General features: G+C 43.2%; 1 protein-coding gene across 1 annotated transcript in view; it reads left to right on the forward strand.

Annotated features, from left to right (window-relative positions):
* Positions 1-18018, forward strand: part of lamb2 (laminin, beta 2 (laminin S)) — a 63095-nt gene that overhangs the window by 37061 nt on the left and 8016 nt on the right. The window contains exons 13-31 of the mRNA XM_063014941.1: positions 1848-1927; positions 2021-2156; positions 3284-3442; positions 3529-3656; positions 4712-4835; positions 4916-5108; positions 5199-5342; positions 5434-5665; positions 6696-6859; positions 9614-9838; positions 10281-10498; positions 10597-10693; positions 13144-13516; positions 13949-14133; positions 14709-14950; positions 15042-15242; positions 17059-17203; positions 17503-17710; positions 17794-17935. Of these exons, the coding sequence (XP_062871011.1) occupies positions 1848-1927; positions 2021-2156; positions 3284-3442; positions 3529-3656; positions 4712-4835; positions 4916-5108; positions 5199-5342; positions 5434-5665; positions 6696-6859; positions 9614-9838; positions 10281-10498; positions 10597-10693; positions 13144-13516; positions 13949-14133; positions 14709-14950; positions 15042-15242; positions 17059-17203; positions 17503-17710; positions 17794-17935 (3396 nt within the window). The remainder of the gene's footprint in view (positions 1-1847; positions 1928-2020; positions 2157-3283; positions 3443-3528; positions 3657-4711; positions 4836-4915; positions 5109-5198; positions 5343-5433; positions 5666-6695; positions 6860-9613; positions 9839-10280; positions 10499-10596; positions 10694-13143; positions 13517-13948; positions 14134-14708; positions 14951-15041; positions 15243-17058; positions 17204-17502; positions 17711-17793; positions 17936-18018) is intronic.

The raw sequence follows: 18018 nt of genomic DNA on the forward strand, positions 1-18018 counted from the left end.
TTTGCAGCTCTGATTGCTGCCAAAGTCTCCTTTTTTAAAGTATTGAATAAAGTGTCTGGATACTTTTGTGCACAAGTTATTTTAGTGTATGGGTAAAAAGGGGTATTATATCCATTCAGAATCAAATTAACACAATAAAGTGTGCAAAATGTCAGGAGGTTAGATTAATTGCTGAATACAATTCACTTATATATGCTATATACAGTGTATCACAAAAGTGAGTACACCCCTCACATTTCTGCAAATATTTCATTATATCTTTTCATGGGACAACACTATAGAACTAAAACTTGGATATAAGTTAGAGTAGTCAGTGTACAACTTGTATAGCAGTGTAGATTTACTGTCTTCTGAAAATAACTCAACACACAGCCATTAATGTCTAAATGGCTGGCAACATAAGTGAGTACACCCCACAGTGAACATGTCCAAATTGTGCCCAAAGTGTCAATATTTTGTGTGACCACCATTATTATCCAGCACTGCCTTAACCCTCCTGGGCATGGAATTCACCAGAGCTGCACAGGTTGCTACTGGAATCCTCTTCCACTCCTCCATGATGACATCACGGAGCTGGTGGATGTTAGACACCTTGAACTCCTCCACCTTCCACTTGAGGATGCGCCACAGGTGCTCAATTGGGTTTAGTCCATCACCTTTACCTTCAGCTTCCTCAGCAAGGCAGTTGTCATCTTGGAGGTTGTGTTTGGGGTCGTTATCCTGTTGGAAAACTGCCATGAGGCCCAGTTTTCGAAGGGAGGGGATCATGCTCTGTTTCAGAATGTCACAGTACATGTTGGAATTCATGTTTCCCTCAATGAACTGCAGCTCCCCAGTGCCAGCAACACTCATGCAGCCCAAGACCATGATGCTACCACCACCATGCTTGACTGTAGGCAAGATACAGTTGTCTTGGTACTTCTCACCAGGGCGCCGCCACACATGCTGGACACCATCTGAGCCAAACAAGTTTATCTTGGTCTCGTCAGACCACAGGGCATTCCAGTAATCCATGTTCTTGGACTGCTTGTCTTCAGCAAACTGTTTGCGGGCTTTCTTGTGCGTCAGCTTCCTTCTGGGATGACGACCATGCAGACCGAGTTGATGCAGTGTGCGGCGTATGGTCTGAGCACTGACAGGCTGACCTCCCACGTCTTCAACCTCTGCAGCAATGCTGGCAGCACTCATGTGTCTATTTTTTAAAGCCAACCTCTGGATATGACGCCGAACACGTGGACTCAACTTCTTTGGTCGACCCTGGCGAAGCCTGTTTCGAGTGGAACCTGTCCTGGAAAACCGCTGAATGACCTTGGCCACCTTGCTGTAGCTCAGTTTCAGGGTGTTAGCAATCTTCTTATAGCCCAGGCCATCTTTGTGGAGAGCAACAATTCTATTTCTCACATCCTCAGAGAGTTCTTTGCCATGAGGTGCCATGTTGAATATCCAGTGGCCAGTATGAGAGAATTGTACCCAAAACACCAAATTTAACAGCCCTGCTTCACATTTACACCTGGGACCTTGACACATGACACCAGGGAGGGACAACGACACATTTGGGCACAATTTGGACATGTTCACTGTGGGGTGTACTCACTTATGTTGCCAGCTATTTAGACATTAATGGCTGTGTGTTGAGTTATTTTCAGAAGACAGTAAATCTACACTGCTATACAAGCTGTACACTGACTACTCTAAGTTATATCCAAGTTTCATGTCTATAGTGTTGTCCCATGAAAAGATATAATGAAATATTTGCAGAAATGTGAGGGGTGTACTCACTTTTGTGATACACTGTACATCATTTTATATGCTATAATATGTAATATATTTTTATGATCTGTTTACAGCCAGAGCACTGGGGTTTAAGCCATGATGCCAGTGGCTGTAGAGAATGTGAGTGTGATGTAGGTGGAGCTGTAGATGAACAGTAAGTGTTCTATTCAAGAAACTATTATTTCTATTATTAATGAACCTTTACATGTAGTCATGTATAGTCACGTTTATTTCAACTTTTTGACAGATGCTCAATGGAATCAGGTCAATGTCGCTGCCGCAATCACATGATCGGCCGCCAGTGCAATCAGGTGGAGTCTGGGTATTTCTTCATGGCCCTGGACCACTATCTCTATGAGGCTGAATTAGCCAAACTGGGTCAGGTAGGTGTACATTTAAAAACTGGACATGCAAGACACTGGACATTAATTCAGGTCATGCTTTTACATTGCTAATTGTTATCTATTGTTGATACTTTAATATGTTATTGTTTGCAGTAAAGAGTAGCATTTTTTAAGTGCTCGAAAGTTTCCTGACTCCCTAACCATCACTTTAAAGTGTGTTAAGATTTCACAGGTTTTTTACCTATTGAAAATACTCATATATAAATATTGTATGTCAGACAAATGTTGCAGTGGATACCAATCACATGTAATGCTTACACTAAATAATAAAAAATAGCAAATAGGCTTTATTTACTCTTAAGACTGGGCAAATTTCAGTTTCATATTCTATTTATTTAAACTGGGTCTCCACAGTTGCTGCCATAGACCATATGGGTTTCGTCAGAATAACTGGCTGCAATGCAACACACATTCTACACAGGTTGCTAATCCATCGCAGGGCCTTGACCATTCACCCCCCTCGGCCAATCTTGTCTGTATGTAGAGGCTCGAGTGGCTCAGCTAGCACAGCTGGGCATTCGAAACCTGAATCCCAGTGGTAGTGGGCTGGCGTATTATACCATTGTGCCACCCTGAGTGCTATATAAGATAAGATAAGATTCCTTTATTGATCCCCATGGGGGAAATTCGAGTGTTACAGCAGCTCCAGTACAGTGAAAGTACAGTAAGTAAAATAGAGTAGAATAAAATAAAAACATATTAACTATGAAATGCAATTACTATTATACAGCTGTATGACAGTTACAACTATATAATAAAACACTATATATTCTATATGTAAATATATACATATGTGTGTAGAATGAAATGTAGAGTCCAGCGCTGGGAAAAGGGTTGGGGGGAACCTTCTTTAACTTCTGGGGGGAGAGATCTTTAAGTTATTGTACGGGTGGGCTGGCTTGTCAGTGTGCGGACAGCTGGTGTTTTCCTATTTTCTGAATTATAATATAGTAGTAGTAGCACAGTAGCTTATTACATAAGAAATTAAAAGGTCCTAGTACAACTGTATGATCTGTCTCCATACCCAGTATGTTTTTAGTGATTCAGAACAAATACTGTTAGTCAACAAGCTTCACTAAAGTCCTGGTTCGTGTGTGTATTTGTAGGGTTGCACTGTGGAAGAGAGAGAGCACCAGCCAGGACGTCCAGTCTCTTGGACTGGCACCGGGTTTGCACAGGTTCCTGAAGGAGGCACTCTGGAATTTTACATCACCAACATCCCTTACTCTATGGAGTACGATGTTCTTATTCGTTACGAGCCTCAGGTAATAATCACATTTACAGCAGGTGTCTGTGATTGTGTTTTTAAAACATGTGTTTAAGTGTGTGCTTGTGTGTGTTTGTTCGGCAGATGCCACAAGACTGGGACGAGGTAGGAATAAAGGTGGTTAGGCCTGGTCCAATTCCCACCAGCAGTCCGTGTGGAAACACAATCCCAGCAGATGATCTGATGACCGTTTCCCTGCCCTCTGGATCCAGGTTGGCTTACATAGTCTTTTGGGAGTCTTACACTGATTTAGATGAGGTTCTCTTTGGCATATTTACCAACCACATTTTCAAACTTGAATATATTTTGTAAATATAAACAAATTTTAAATGTAATGCCTGCAACTCTAACTAAAGTGTATATATACTGTTTTGAAACCTTCTACAATAAGCAATAAGTGAACTGGTAACAGGTGAGGGTATCATAATTATATAAATGAAGGATCCACTAAAGACTGTGGGCATTATTATGACCATTATTAATATAGAATTGCCTCATTTACGTACTGCTATAACAGTTTCCACTCTACTTCAAAGGATTTTGGAGTGTACCAATGAGAATGTGTGCCTATTCAGCCCAAAGAGCATTTGTAAAAACAGACACTGATGTTGGATGAGAAAGCCTGACTTGCAATGAGTATTCCAGTTCATCTCAAGTGTGTTTAACTGGTTTGAGGTTAGGGCTATGTGCAGACCACTGGAGTTCATTCACACCAAACCTATTGGTTTGCACACAGGGACAGTTGAAAAGAGCAGAAATGCTTAATTGTTCCTCATCGACGCCACAATATAAATGATTTTATACACGTATTAGCAATGGGTGTGGCTGAAACATCTGAACTCAGTAAAGAGGAATTGTTTCCACATAATGGGGCCTGGTCGTGGTGAAAGGGCTTGTGTGGTCTATTGAGATCCAGGGCTATGCTGTATGGAGCTGTAAGTTCCTAAAAGGGTTTCCTAAAACGGGCAGATCTGGAGTGAAAGTCCAGACAAACACAATCTGTAAATCACCCTTATGAACACAAATAATAGAGAATTGTGTACCCTGCCCGGGAGGGGTTACTTTGACCTATACCTGTAGCTAGGCTTGGGTGTAGTGTCCTGGTGACCAGGCAGCACACACTACCGGGACGATGGGAGGATCATTTGGACCCACCACCCTTAAGATCCAGAGTAAAAGTGTGGTGCAATGCTTGTCGGGCAAGACTGAAATGTATAAGCGGAGAAGATGATGGTGTTCTTAATGATGTTTGAACTCTGTTTTACAGGTTTATTGTTTTTCCTCATTCTGTGTGTCTGGAAAGAGGAGTGAGCTATACTCTCTATCTGGAGTTTGTCCGATATTCAAACATCATTACCAGCTCCAGCAATGCAAACATCCTCATAGACTCTGTAAGTAAAGATCATGTCAATGCATTCTGCTTGAGGTTAAATCATTAAATAATGAATCAGCCTTACCACTTCTCATCTAGATCGCCCTTCTTCCTCGTTACACATCTTTGGACATGTTTGTAGCAGGCGACCCTGCGTCTAACGCCCGAAAGCAGAGTTACGAGCGCTACCGATGCCACGAAACTGCCAAGAGTGTGTCCCGCCCAGCAATGAGTGACGTGTGTGCCAAACTCATCATGAGCATTTCTGCCATCGTTAATGATGGAGCGTTATGTAAGTTTTTTTTACTGACTGAGTTAGCGAATAGTCAGGTTGGTTGAATATGAATTTATTTCTATGTGTGTTTGTTATGTCTCCACGAAGCTTGTCAGTGTGACCCACAAGGTGCGATCAGCTCTGTGTGTGATGTACGTGGAGGTCAGTGCCCCTGTCGGCCCAATGCGGTCGGGCGGCGATGTGACAGGTGCGCTCCAGGCAGCTATGGCTTTGGACCTGGAGGATGCAGAGGTTACGTTCACATCCAAATCCAAATTTCTTGTAACATATTTTGTGTAAAACATTTACCAGGGGTTTACATTTGCTGTTGTTCTTTCTGTAGCATGTGAGTGCAGTAAGGAGGGCTCTCACAGTCAGTTCTGTGATCAGAACACAGGACAGTGTTTATGCCTGCCAGGAGCGTTCGGTCAGTGCTGTGATGGCTGTCAGGCCGGACACTGGGGCTTCCCTAACTGCAAGCCATGCCAGTGTAATGGACATGCAGAGGAGTGCCATCAAAGAACTGGTTCCTGCATCAATTGCAGAAGTAACACTGCAGGGGACAATTGTGAAAAGTAAGCAAAGCTTTATTTTGCATTCTTTGTGAATAATAAATTAATTGAGGTTGAAGTTTATGTGACTGCCCTAGTGTAAGTAAAAACGAATGATGTAATGCATTCATTTTTGTCATAAATATACTAAATGTTCAAAAGTATGTGGACATTCATTTAGGCTAAAACTAATATTAACTGTGAGCCAGGCCTTTTTGTCCTAATTACTGCCTTACAAATGTTCTTTTAACTGAATGGACACAAATAAGGCTAATCCAGGGTAGATAGAATGTCGTTATTTGTCATATATACACCGATTAGGCATAACATTATGACCACTTTCCTAACTGACTGGTCTGTGACTATGCAGCCCCATACACAGCAAACTGTGATGCACTGTGTATTCTGACACCTTTCTATCAGAACCAGCATTAACTTCTTCATCAATCTGAGCTACAGTCGCTCGTCTGTTGGATCGGGCCAGCCTTCGCTCCCCACGTGCATCAGTGAGCCTTCGCCGCCCATGACCCTGTCGCCGGTTTACCACTGTTCCTTCCTTGGACCACTTTTGATAGATACTGACCACTGCAGACCGGGAACACCCCACAAGAGTTCCAGTTTTGGAGATGCTCTGACCCAGTCGTCTAGCCAACACAATTTGGCCCCTGTCAAACTCGCTCGAATGCTTACGCTTGCCCGTTTTTCCTGCTTCTATTACATCAATTTTGAGGATAAAATGTTCACTCGCTGCCTAATATATCCCACCCACTAACAGTTGCTGTAATGAAGAGATAATCAGTGTTATTCACTTCACCTGTCAGTGGTCATAATGATATACCTGTGGCTTAACAGTGGCTGAATGGCAAACCTGGGACTCATTCCATTTGGTGACCCACAGGTGTACATTTCCCATTTGAAATGTAGTAAAAACTTTGATCAACCTTTATTTTGGAAGGCTGTTGAGATTTGTGCTTTATTGCTATTTAGAACAGTTATTCCTGTACACGTATTTCCTTCTAAGCATAGCCTTAATGTCGCCTCACTGTTGATTCAGGTGTGCAGCTGGATACTATGGAAACCCATTACTGGGCTCAGGAAGCAGGTGCCAGCCCTGTCCTTGTCCAGATGGCCCAAACAGTGGGCGTCACTTCGCTGCCTCCTGCCACCAAGACACCTACAACAGACAGGTGGTCTGCAACTGTAAACAGGGCTACACAGGTGCGTTTTTTCAATCCTCACAGAGCCAGGCGGTAAACATGCATGAACCCGTGCAAGCTAGATGTGAACAGCAGAGTTTTGTATGGTTTGGCACTATAATGTTGACCTAGATGCGAAAGTTGTTGCATTCGTCTGGGTAATGTCAGTGATTATGCTATAGCACAGTCTCTTTTTGATTTCTACTGCATTGATCTCACCTGTAAAACACAACTTATTGATTACTATTTGACATATTTATACTCATGCAGGCATTGTTCTCCTTTCACCATCCCAAACGACATCCTATGTGCTATGTACAACAGTGTGACTTCATAGACACAGAGTACGTGTGCTTGACTGGCCTGCCTGCGTTCCAGATCTGTCTTACATTGAAAATGTATAATGCATCATGAAGAAAAGAATCAGACAACAGCGACCACGGGCTGTTGAGCTGCTGAAGTCTCGTATCAAGCAAGAATGGAAAAAAATTGTCCTCAGTTCCCAATTCATTAAAAGAGCTTAATTAATAGGAAAGGTGGTGGAAAGGATGGAGGTTAATCATGCCTTTGTTTCATATTTTTGAGTGTGTTACAGGCATCAAATTCTAAATGTAAATGGTTCTGTTTTATTTCTCCTGGTCACAGGGATTGTAAAACGCTCTGAAGGGACTGTCCTCAAGCGTAAGTTGCACCGGAGTTGAATTAACATACATTAATGTAAAACATTCCTCACCCTATCCTCACCTGTGCTACCCAGCTCCCACAGTTCCCTCTCTCCTACATGAGCATGGCTTCAGCACTTTAGCCCTGACGGTGCTGTGCCCCATACACATGCAATGTAATCATACCGAGCAGTAGTATTGACTCACCAGCTAAGTGTGAATGTTGTGTGAATCTTATTGTAGCCACTGTGTCTAAACCAGTGTTTGAAGCAGTAAAGCTGGCAGATGAAAGCACTGGCTTGCTTGCACTGTCTGGCTTCAAGGCACCTAGCAGTTAGAAAGCTACACTACCTCTGTATAACCTACAACAGTCAATGCAGTCATGGTCAAAACTCTTGGTGTCCCTGCACTTTTTTCCAGAAAACACAATTTGGAAGAACACAAAAAGCTAACTGAAATCAAGTTCCTTCTGTAAGACCACTCTTCATTTGCCAACTGCTCTAGGTCCCTGAGATATAAAGGATACCTTCTCCCAACTGCTATTTTGAAATTTCTCCACACCTCTTTGAAGGGACTTCATTGCTGACCACTTCAGAACACTTTGTTCTAACTGCGCTTTGTCTTAATCCATTTCTTGGGTCTTTTGAAGTATGCTTGGGGTCATTATCCTGCTGGAAGTCTCAGCTTTCTGATACTGGGCCCTACATTGAGCTTAAAAATGTCTTCCGATTTTATGATCCTATTCACACATTCATCCAGTGGCAGAAGCAGCAAAGCAAACCCAAAACATCATGAAACCTCGGTTTTATTATGTATTAACTCAAGGTTAGTATAGATGTATAGGTTGCCAGATTTCTTGCAGCATTACATCCATAACCCACACTTAAATATCTCCCTGCGCACCTACCATTAGTATACTGTGTTATGTACAATGCATAGCCTAAAGCCAGTCAAACATCACCTTCAAAATCATGGACATTATTATGGAGTTGATCCACCTTTGCTGCTACCATTTCCACTTTCCACTAGATTTTGGGACTTAACTGCAGACATTCACAATCATTATCATTGGTTCTTTTGAAGTATGCTTGGGGTCTTTATCCAGCTGGAAGACCTGTAACGTCTGAAAGAGACTCAGCTTTCTGATACTGGGCCCTTGTGCTCAAAAATGTTTTAGTAGTCTTCAGATTTCACGATGCTATTCACACATTCATCCAGTGGCAGATACAGCAAAGCAAACCCAAATATCATGAAACCTCGGTTTTATTATGTATTAAGTCAAGGTTAGTATAGATGTATAGGTTGCCAGATTTCTTGCAGCATTACATCCATAACCCACACATAAACATCTCCCTGCGCTCCTACCATTATTACTTTTTACATGTAGCATTTTTTTCTCTCGTTTTGGCTTACACACCTGTGTGACGCACAATGCATAGCCTAAAGCCAGTCAAACATCACCTTCAAAATCATGGAGTTGATCCACCTTTGCTGCTACCATTTCCACTTTCCACTAGATCCAGTGGCAGAAGCAGCAAATCAAACCCAAAACATCATGAAACCTCGGTTTTATTATGTATTAAGTCAAGGTTAGTATGGGAAGTGTTGTTTAAATGCTAGATTGGCCAGTTTAGGACATTTGCATGGACAATGCTCGAAAGGTTGCCAGATTTCTTGCAGCATTACATTCCCAACCCAGACACACTTACACATCTTCCTGCTTACCTGGCATTAGCATACACATTGGCTTACACACCTGTGTGATTTACAATGCATGGTCTAAAGCCAGTCAAACATCACCTTCAGAATCATGGACGTTATAGTGGAGTTGATCCACCTTTGCAAAGATTCACTATCATTATACCACATGAGCTTTAGAGACGTCAGCTATTTATGTAGGACATTAGGACCTGCCTTACATACTGGGTTTTAATGTATTTATCCCAACGGTATTGGATGTTCTTTGGATATGGATTACCTTTATCAGACAGAAAGCGACCATGCTTTAAACATCGATTGAAGGTGCATGTAGCTGCTTTTTATGGATCTGACTCCAGCACTAAGCTCCGTTTCATGTCCTTGTATATTTTTCAACCTGACTCTGTATTCACCAGGTGCGCGCTGTGAAGAATGTGCTCCTGGTTACTACGGTAATCCCTCCCAGCCCGGTGGACGATGCCAGCCATGCCGCTGTAGTAATAACATCGACCTGTCAGACCCCGAGGCATGTGACAAGAGGACAGGGCAGTGTCTGAAGTGTCTCTACAACACAGAGGGACCGGATTGTGGGGTGTGCAAGAGTGGATACTATGGGGATGCCTCTAGACGCAACTGCAGAAGTTAGTAATCATAAATCTGATAACTCATAGTGTATAGTGGTGCAGCTTCTTGTTTACTTATATACTGTGTATTCAGAATGTATTTAAACCCCTGGACTTTCCAATCAAATTACATCTAATTACGAATAAGTAAAACATATTTTAGAGTTATTAGACCTTAATTTGAACCACACAGCAAAGGCATTGAATACCAACCTGGCAGGAATATGAAATAAACAGGGTGCCAGCCTATTCCAGGGCAAAATACAATTCCCAAATGTGTAACTCCTTAAAGACAGTGACTGGAGAACAGGCTCAAACTCCAGTCCTCAGGACCTATGTTGCTGTGCAGCACCCAGTCTACCAGATGTGCCACAGTGTAGCTCATATTTACCCAAAACCACCATAACAAAATACTTACCTAAATGCACACATGAACTCATCATTTTTTTCATCTTCCCAGAATGCACTTGCAACTTTCTGGGAACAGAGCGCAGTCAGTGTCTATCCAGAGATGACTGTCTGTGTCAGCGTGCCGCAGGACAGTGTCAGTGTCTTCCAAATGTTATCGGACTCACCTGTGACCACTGCGCACCCAACTACTGGAACCTGGCCAGTGGCCAAGGCTGTCAACCCTGCGACTGTGAGCCCAACCACGCCTACATGTCTGCCTGCAATGAGGTACTGACCACTTTGTCCCTCTACTTTTGGGCTAAATTTTTTATTAGACTGGTTACAGAGCTATAGCACATCAATCACTGAAACCTTCTCTTTCACAGTTCACAGGTCAGTGTCAGTGCCGTGATGGATTTGGTGGAAAGACGTGCAGGGACTGTCAGGAGAACTTCTGGGGTGATCCTAGAATCCAATGCAGAGGTGTGTACCACACGTATTTACATTTTCTTACTTTAGTACAAATAGACAAGTCTTGTTGGAAAGTATACACTGATGAGCCGAAACATTAGTACAACCTAATATGTTGGCCAAACATCTCTGACCCACTGAGACGTGTTCCAAAAGACATCGAAAGACATGATCTTCATTAACATAGGATTTGTCAGACCAATCGACCTTCTTCCATTACTCCCATGTCCAGTTCCCATATCTGCATTCCCGTTGTAGATGCTTTTGACAGTGGACAGAAGTTATCATGGACACTTTGACTGGCCTGTGACTGTGCAGCTCCATAGACACAGTAGCATTTGATTCACTTTGTGTTGTCACACATTCACCTCATCACGAGTATTAATATGATCTGGAATTTGAACCACAGTATACTTCTGTTGGTCCACACTAGATGCCACATCTTCAAGTAATCTGGCATCAATGAGTCTTGACTACCCAGTTGTCTGGCCATATTGATTTGGCCCTCAGGTGTTTAAGCCTGATCATATCTGCTGCATTCAACATGTGTACTATGAGTAGTTCTTGAATTTAATAAAATGTTTTCATTACAAAATGTAAACCTTAAAGCTTTGCAACAACATCTTAAAAGACCATAACAGAGCCGCTCAGGTTCAAATCGTATTGAATTTCAGCTCTGCCTGTCGGCTGGGCTGAGCAGCTACATGAACAACGATTGGCCTGTTGTTCAGATATGGGTGGGATAAAGCAGGATAGGGTCTCTCTCTCATAACTAATGCAATTACGACTTCTGCTAGCTGATTGATATCCCCTGCACAGAGACGGGAAAAGAGTGCTGTCAGGGTGTGTCTCTCCGTACACGGTGCTGATCCGCATTACACTCGTCAAAGTGTAGGTGAAAAATGTATACGGCTGCTGCCCACGTGTCGGGGCGTGGGTTAGCTTTGTTCTCCTCAATCAGAGCGGGGATCGGCATTGGAGGAGTGGAAGCGTGACACAATCGGGCAATTGGACGTGTTAAAAGTGTATATATACAGTGGGGCCAAAAAATATTTAGTCAGCCACTGATTGTGCAGGTTCTCCTACTTAGAAAGATGAGAGAGGTCTGTAATTTTCATCATAGGTACACTTCAACTATGAGAGACAAAATGAGAAAAAAAATCCAGGAAATCACATTGTAGGATTTTTTCTTTTCATTCTTCCCTTAACACGGATCAGTCGTCCTGTCCCCTTTGCAGAAAAACAGCCCCAAAGCATGATGTTTCCACCCCCATGCTTCACAGTAGGTATGGTGTTCTTGGGTTTTTCTTCTTCCTCCAAACACGACGAGTTGAGTTTTTACCAAAAAGTTCCATTTTGGTTTCATCTGACCACATGATATTCTCCCAATCCTCTCCTGGATCATCCATATGCTCTCTGACAAACTTCAGACGGGCCTGGACATGTACTGGCTTAAGCAGGGGGACACACCTGGCACTGCAGGATTTGAGTCCCTCTCGGCGTAGTGTGTTACTGATGGTAGCCTTTGTTACTTTGGTCCCAGCTCTCTGCAGGTCATTCATCAGGTCCCTCCGTGTAGTTCTGGGATTTTTGCTCACCGTTCTCATGATCATTTTGACCCCACGGGATGAGATCTTGACCCCAAGGGAGATTATCAATGGTCTTGTATGTCTTCCATTTTCTTACAATTGTTCCCACAGTTGATTTATTCACACCAACCTGCTTGCCTATTGTAGATTCACTCTTCCCAGCCTGGTTCAGGTCTACAGTTTACTTCCTGATGTCCTTCGACAGCTCTTTGGTCTTGGCCATGGTTGAGTTTGGAGTCTGACTGTTTAAGGCTGTGGACAGGTGTCTTTTATACAGATAACGAGGTCAAACAGGTGCCATTAATACAGGTAACGAGTGGAGGACAGAAGAGCTTCTTAAAGAATAAGTTACAGGTCTGTGAGAGCCAGAAATCTTGCTTGTTTGTGGGTGACCAAATACTTATTTTCCACCATAATTTACAAATAAATTCTTTAAAAATCCTACAATGTGATTTCCTGGATTTTTTTTCTCATTTTGTCTCTCATAGTTGAAGTGTACCTATGATGAAAATTACAGACCTCTCTCATCTTTCTAAGTAGGAGAACCTGCACAATCAGTGGCTGACTAAATACTTTTTGACCCCACTGTATATATATATATATATAAATATATATATAAAAAAGACCATAACAGTCATGGACTTACCCTCCACAGTCACCTGACCACCTAAACCTTATCTAGCATTTATGGGGCACTTAAAGACAGAGGAAATCAAGAATTCTGTACCATCACAAGATGCTCCTTAGATAATTGTAAAATCATGCTGGGACCACATGAACTATTAGATTTTAGTCGATATTTTACATGTACCATTAACTGTACCATTTGTGATGAGAATCTGCAGTGTTACTTCTACCTCTCTCTTTCTACAGTGTGTGAATGTGATCCTCGAGGAATCGAGTCTACTCAGTGCAACCGCGTGACAGGTCACTGTTCATGTCGGCAAGGTGTGTCAGGTGTCCGCTGCGACCAGTGCGCCCGTGGCTTCTCAGGCACTTTCCCAGCTTGCCAGCCTTGCCACCACTGCTTTGGAGACTGGGATCGCATTGTCCAAGATTTAGCAGCTAGGACTAAGGCACTTGCAACTCGTGCCCAGGAGATCCAGACCACAGGCCTGACTGGCGCCTATGAGAAGCATTTTAATAAGTTGGAGGAGAAATTGAAACAAGCACGGGATATTGTCAATGCCCGGAATGCCACCGCTGAAGCTGTGACCAACCTAATGGGCATGATAGAGGATCTGAGGTAAACACTAAGTCAGCATTTGTTTCTTACCAAGGGAAATCAATCAATACAGCATTGAAGGTGAATGGTAAAAACAGTAGACCTTCCTTAGACAATAGGGTCTGTAGAGTAACTGACCAGGCCACGGTGGCACCAGTTGCCACCCATTATTCCTGCTGTGAGGCATTAATAAGCAACACACCCTAACAGCCCCACTCTGAAAAGCCTTTTCACAAGCTTTTGGAGTGTGTTAGCTATGAGGTGGGGCATTACCTGTGCTAGAAGACCTCAAAGCAGTTTAGAGTAGCCAGTCAACCTACTGGCATGATTTTGGAAGGTAAGACAAAGTAGGAGTACCAGAGTAACCCACTTAGAACATGCTACAACTGCATTGTGGATAGGAAACTCAGACCAGCTGACATAATTATCAACTTTTATGTTCTGTTCTCTTAGGTCCCGCATTGGTGAGACCACAGACACCCTGAATCGTCTAGAAGGAGACCTGACAGCAGTTCAGGACAGCAACTATGAGGCCAGTAATCAACTCAGTGCACTGGAGCGAGAGGCTAAAGAGCTAAACCTTAGCTCCGAGCATCTTAACCGCCAGCTTGACGTCCTTAAAAGCTCCAACTTTTTGGGTGAGCCATGAACTCTTCAGAGGACGTGTGTTCATTTTAGCTGGTTAAACTCACACTTGATAACACTTTCACCAAAGCATTTAGAGGCATAATGCTGTATACTGTACATTGTGTGAAAATATGGGAGAATATGAGCTAGCAAATCCAATCTGCCTGGGTGCTCACAGCATTCTGTAAATTAGACCATTTTACTTCACATTTTATGGGGTGGGGTGGGTGCTGGTGCCTATCCCAGCTTTTCAATGGGTGCAAGGTACACAGTAACACCCTGGATGGGGCACCAGTCCATCGCAGGGCAGACACACATACACACACACCCATTCACCTATAGGGCGATTCAGTGTCTCCAATTAACCTGACTGCATGTCCTTGGACTGTGGGTGGAAACCGGAGCTCCCGGAGGAAACCCACGCAGACACGGGGAGAACATGCACAGAAAAGACACAGGACCTTCTTGCTGTGAGGCGACAGTGCTACCCACCCAGCCACCGTGCCACCCACTATCACATTCAATGAGATTTAATTTACCCATAACATTTGGAAAGATCCTGATCTGGTTTAATCTCTTATTACAGGTGCATACGATAGTATCCGGTCCTCCTACAACAAGTCACGTGATGCAGAGCGACGTGTCAATCAGTCAACCACCGACACACCAAGTACTGTCAGTCAATCAGCCGACACCCGCAAGAAGACCGAACGTCTGATGTCAATGAAGAGAGATGACTTTAACCGCAAGAATGCTGCTAACAAGCGAGCTCTCACTGACCTAAATGCAAAAGCGAACACTCTGGATCTGAAGAAAATTAACGAGAAGGTGAGAAGGAACGATGTTAAAATATATCACTGTATATATAAAACATTGACATGTCACGTCACTGACCCATCCGTCATGCTGATCATCTCAGGTATGCGGAGCCCCAGGTGATGTCCCATGTTCTGAGAGCTCTTGCGGTGGAGTTGATTGTCGTGATAATGAACGTAGACACTGTGGGGGGCTGAACTGTAACGGAGCTGTTCCTGTGGCTGACAATGCCCTGGAGAGATCTAAACACGCTGAGAAAGAGCTTATCAAAGCTATGGGAGAAGTGGAGGATCTCTTTAAGCAGGTAAACAGCGCACATAATGTCTTTTTCACAGTTATAAAGGATTCATAAAGGAAATTGTGTGGTAGTGTGTGTTTCTTGGCTTAATGCAAATTCTGTTCTGGTAGGTATGCTTAGTTATTCAGCCTGGTTATCTTAGATATACTGTAAATGTGAAAAAAGAGTGGAATTTATATACACTGATCAGCCATAACATTAAAACCACCTCCTTGTCTCTACACTCACTGTCCCTTTTATCAGCTCCACTTACCATATAGGAGCGCTTTGTAGTTCTACAATTACTGACTATTCTCACAACACACACTATATTCACAACACACACTAACACACCAGCACCATGTCAGTGTCACTGCAGTGCTGAAAATGATCCACCACCCAGATAATACCTGCTATGCAGTGGTTCTGTGGGGGTCCTGAACATTGAAGAACAGCATGAAAGAGGGATAACAAAGCATGCAGAGAAACAGATGGACTACAGTCAGTAATTGTAGAACTACAAAGTGCTTCTATATGTATACAGTGGGGAAAATAAGTATTTGATCCCCTGCTGATTTTGTAAGTTTACCCCCTTACAAAGACTTGAACAGTCTATAATTTTTATGGAAGGTTTATTTAAACAGAGAGAGACAGAATATCAACAAAAAATCCAGAAAAAAAACATTAAATAAAAGTTATAAATTAATTTGTATTTAATTAAGGGAAATAAGTATTTGATCCCCTACCAACCAGCAAGAATTCTGACCCCCACAGACCGGTTATGTGCCCATGAGGCACACAAATTAGTCCTGTCCCTGTATAAAAGACACCTGTCACAGAATCAGTTTCTTCCATTCAAATCTCTCAACCACCATGGGCAAGACCAAAGAGCTATCAAAGGACGTCAGGGACAAGATTGTAGACCTGCACAAGGCTGGAATGGGCTACAAGACCATCAGCAAGAAGCTTGGTGAGAAAGAGACCACTGTTGGTGCGATAATTCGAAAATGGAAGAAATACAAGATCACAGTCAATCGCCCTCACTCTGGAGCTCCATGCAAGATCTCACCTGGTGGGGTAAGAATGATTCTGAGAAAGGTGAGGTCAGTCCAGAATTACACGGGAGGAGCTTGTCAATTATATCAAGGGAGCTGGGAGCAGAGAAATGCTGGATATGACCCCAAGAACACCATCCCCACCGGGCATTACGCTAGCCCACTATCACTGAGATCTGGGGGTGCTATCAGCAGCTTGGGCATCTAGTCAAGTCAAGTCAGGTGAAATGTATTTGTATATCGCTTTTTACAATGGACATTGTCTCAAAGCAGCTTTACAGAATCCAGGATCGACGGACCTAAAACCTCTGTTAAGCAAGACGAGGGCGACAGTGGCAAGGAAAAACTCCCTAAAAATTACAAGAAGTAATCTTGAAAAGAACCTGAATCAGCAGGAGCTTATCCTCCTTGTGTGGACCCCAAGGATCTACACAGACATGATTGGCTATGTCTGAGGAAGAGGGGGAATGATCCACCCCTAAAAATATGAGAGCAACTGAAAGAAAACACAAATGCTAATTGTTCAAACGCCATTTTTCTTAACTGTTCCTGTAGTTGCCACTGATGCAGATCTGGTCTGCATACCAGACTTGGCACAGTGTTTACAGCAGATGCCCTTCCTGATGCAACCCTCCTATTTCTCATATATATATATATGTTTTTTAAAAATCGGGATCGGGACTAGCACGGACAGTATTAGCAGTTCAACGTGCACTGGAAACAATTTAATAGCAGTTGTTGTAGCACTCTTAATGCACACAGTTTTAAACTATATGTGGCTTTTTTAGGTGGCAGATGCAAAGATGAAGGCTCAGGAGGCCAAGGACAAAGCCCAAGCTGCTCTGGAGAAAGCCAGCGATACCAAGAGCAAGGTGGACCGATCCAACAACGACTTGCGTGACCTGATCAAACAGATCCGTGCCTTCCTCATGCGTGAGTCCCTGCCACTAAACCTTACCCAGGCTATATCCAAGTCCATTGGGATCAATTAATATTGACATGTAAACCCAGCTTTTTTTCTCAGCACCAGTACACACCAGTATGTCACTGATGGTCTTGTCGTCAAATAATCCAAATTCCTGATGTTATGTTCCAAAATCTATTGTAAAGCCTTCTCAGAGAAGTGAACACTGTTATTATAACAACCTCAAAAATCACAATGCATGTACTTTTATTAAGGTAATCTGGTCCATCAGTCAGTTTACTAATTGTATTGTAAATCTGGATTACAGAAGAGGGCGCGGACCCTGACAGCATTGAGACGGTGGCCAATCAGGTTCTTGAGCTGTCCATTCCCGCCTCACCCGAGCAAATCAGACACCTCGCTGACGAGATCAAGGAGCGCGTCAGGAGCCTGTCCGATGTGGACGCTATTCTGGAACGGACCCAGGATGACGTGCGCAAGGCAGAAAAACTCTTGATGGAAGCTAAAAAGGCCAAGTATGTACCTGTGTGTATGTGTGTCCGTTGTTATCATGATGTATGTGATGCTGTCAGTTCTCATGGTGGTTTGTTTCCTGTAGGAATAAGGCAGACAAGGTGAAAAACACAGCGGAGGGTGTGAAAAATGCACTGGACGATGCCCAGAAGGCTCAGGCAGCTGCTGAGAAAGCCATCCAGAAAGCTAGGGATGACATTGGCACGACTGCGAACCGACTGGCACAGGTGCATTATTACACTCCTGTTTGAAGTGGCCCAAACAACATGGTTGTAATCCGATTTTAAGCTTCACAGGGCATATACACTGA

Source organism: Trichomycterus rosablanca, chromosome 19 (genome assembly GCF_030014385.1).
Source record: "Trichomycterus rosablanca isolate fTriRos1 chromosome 19, fTriRos1.hap1, whole genome shotgun sequence".
Taxonomy (NCBI): domain Eukaryota; kingdom Metazoa; phylum Chordata; class Actinopteri; order Siluriformes; family Trichomycteridae; genus Trichomycterus; species Trichomycterus rosablanca.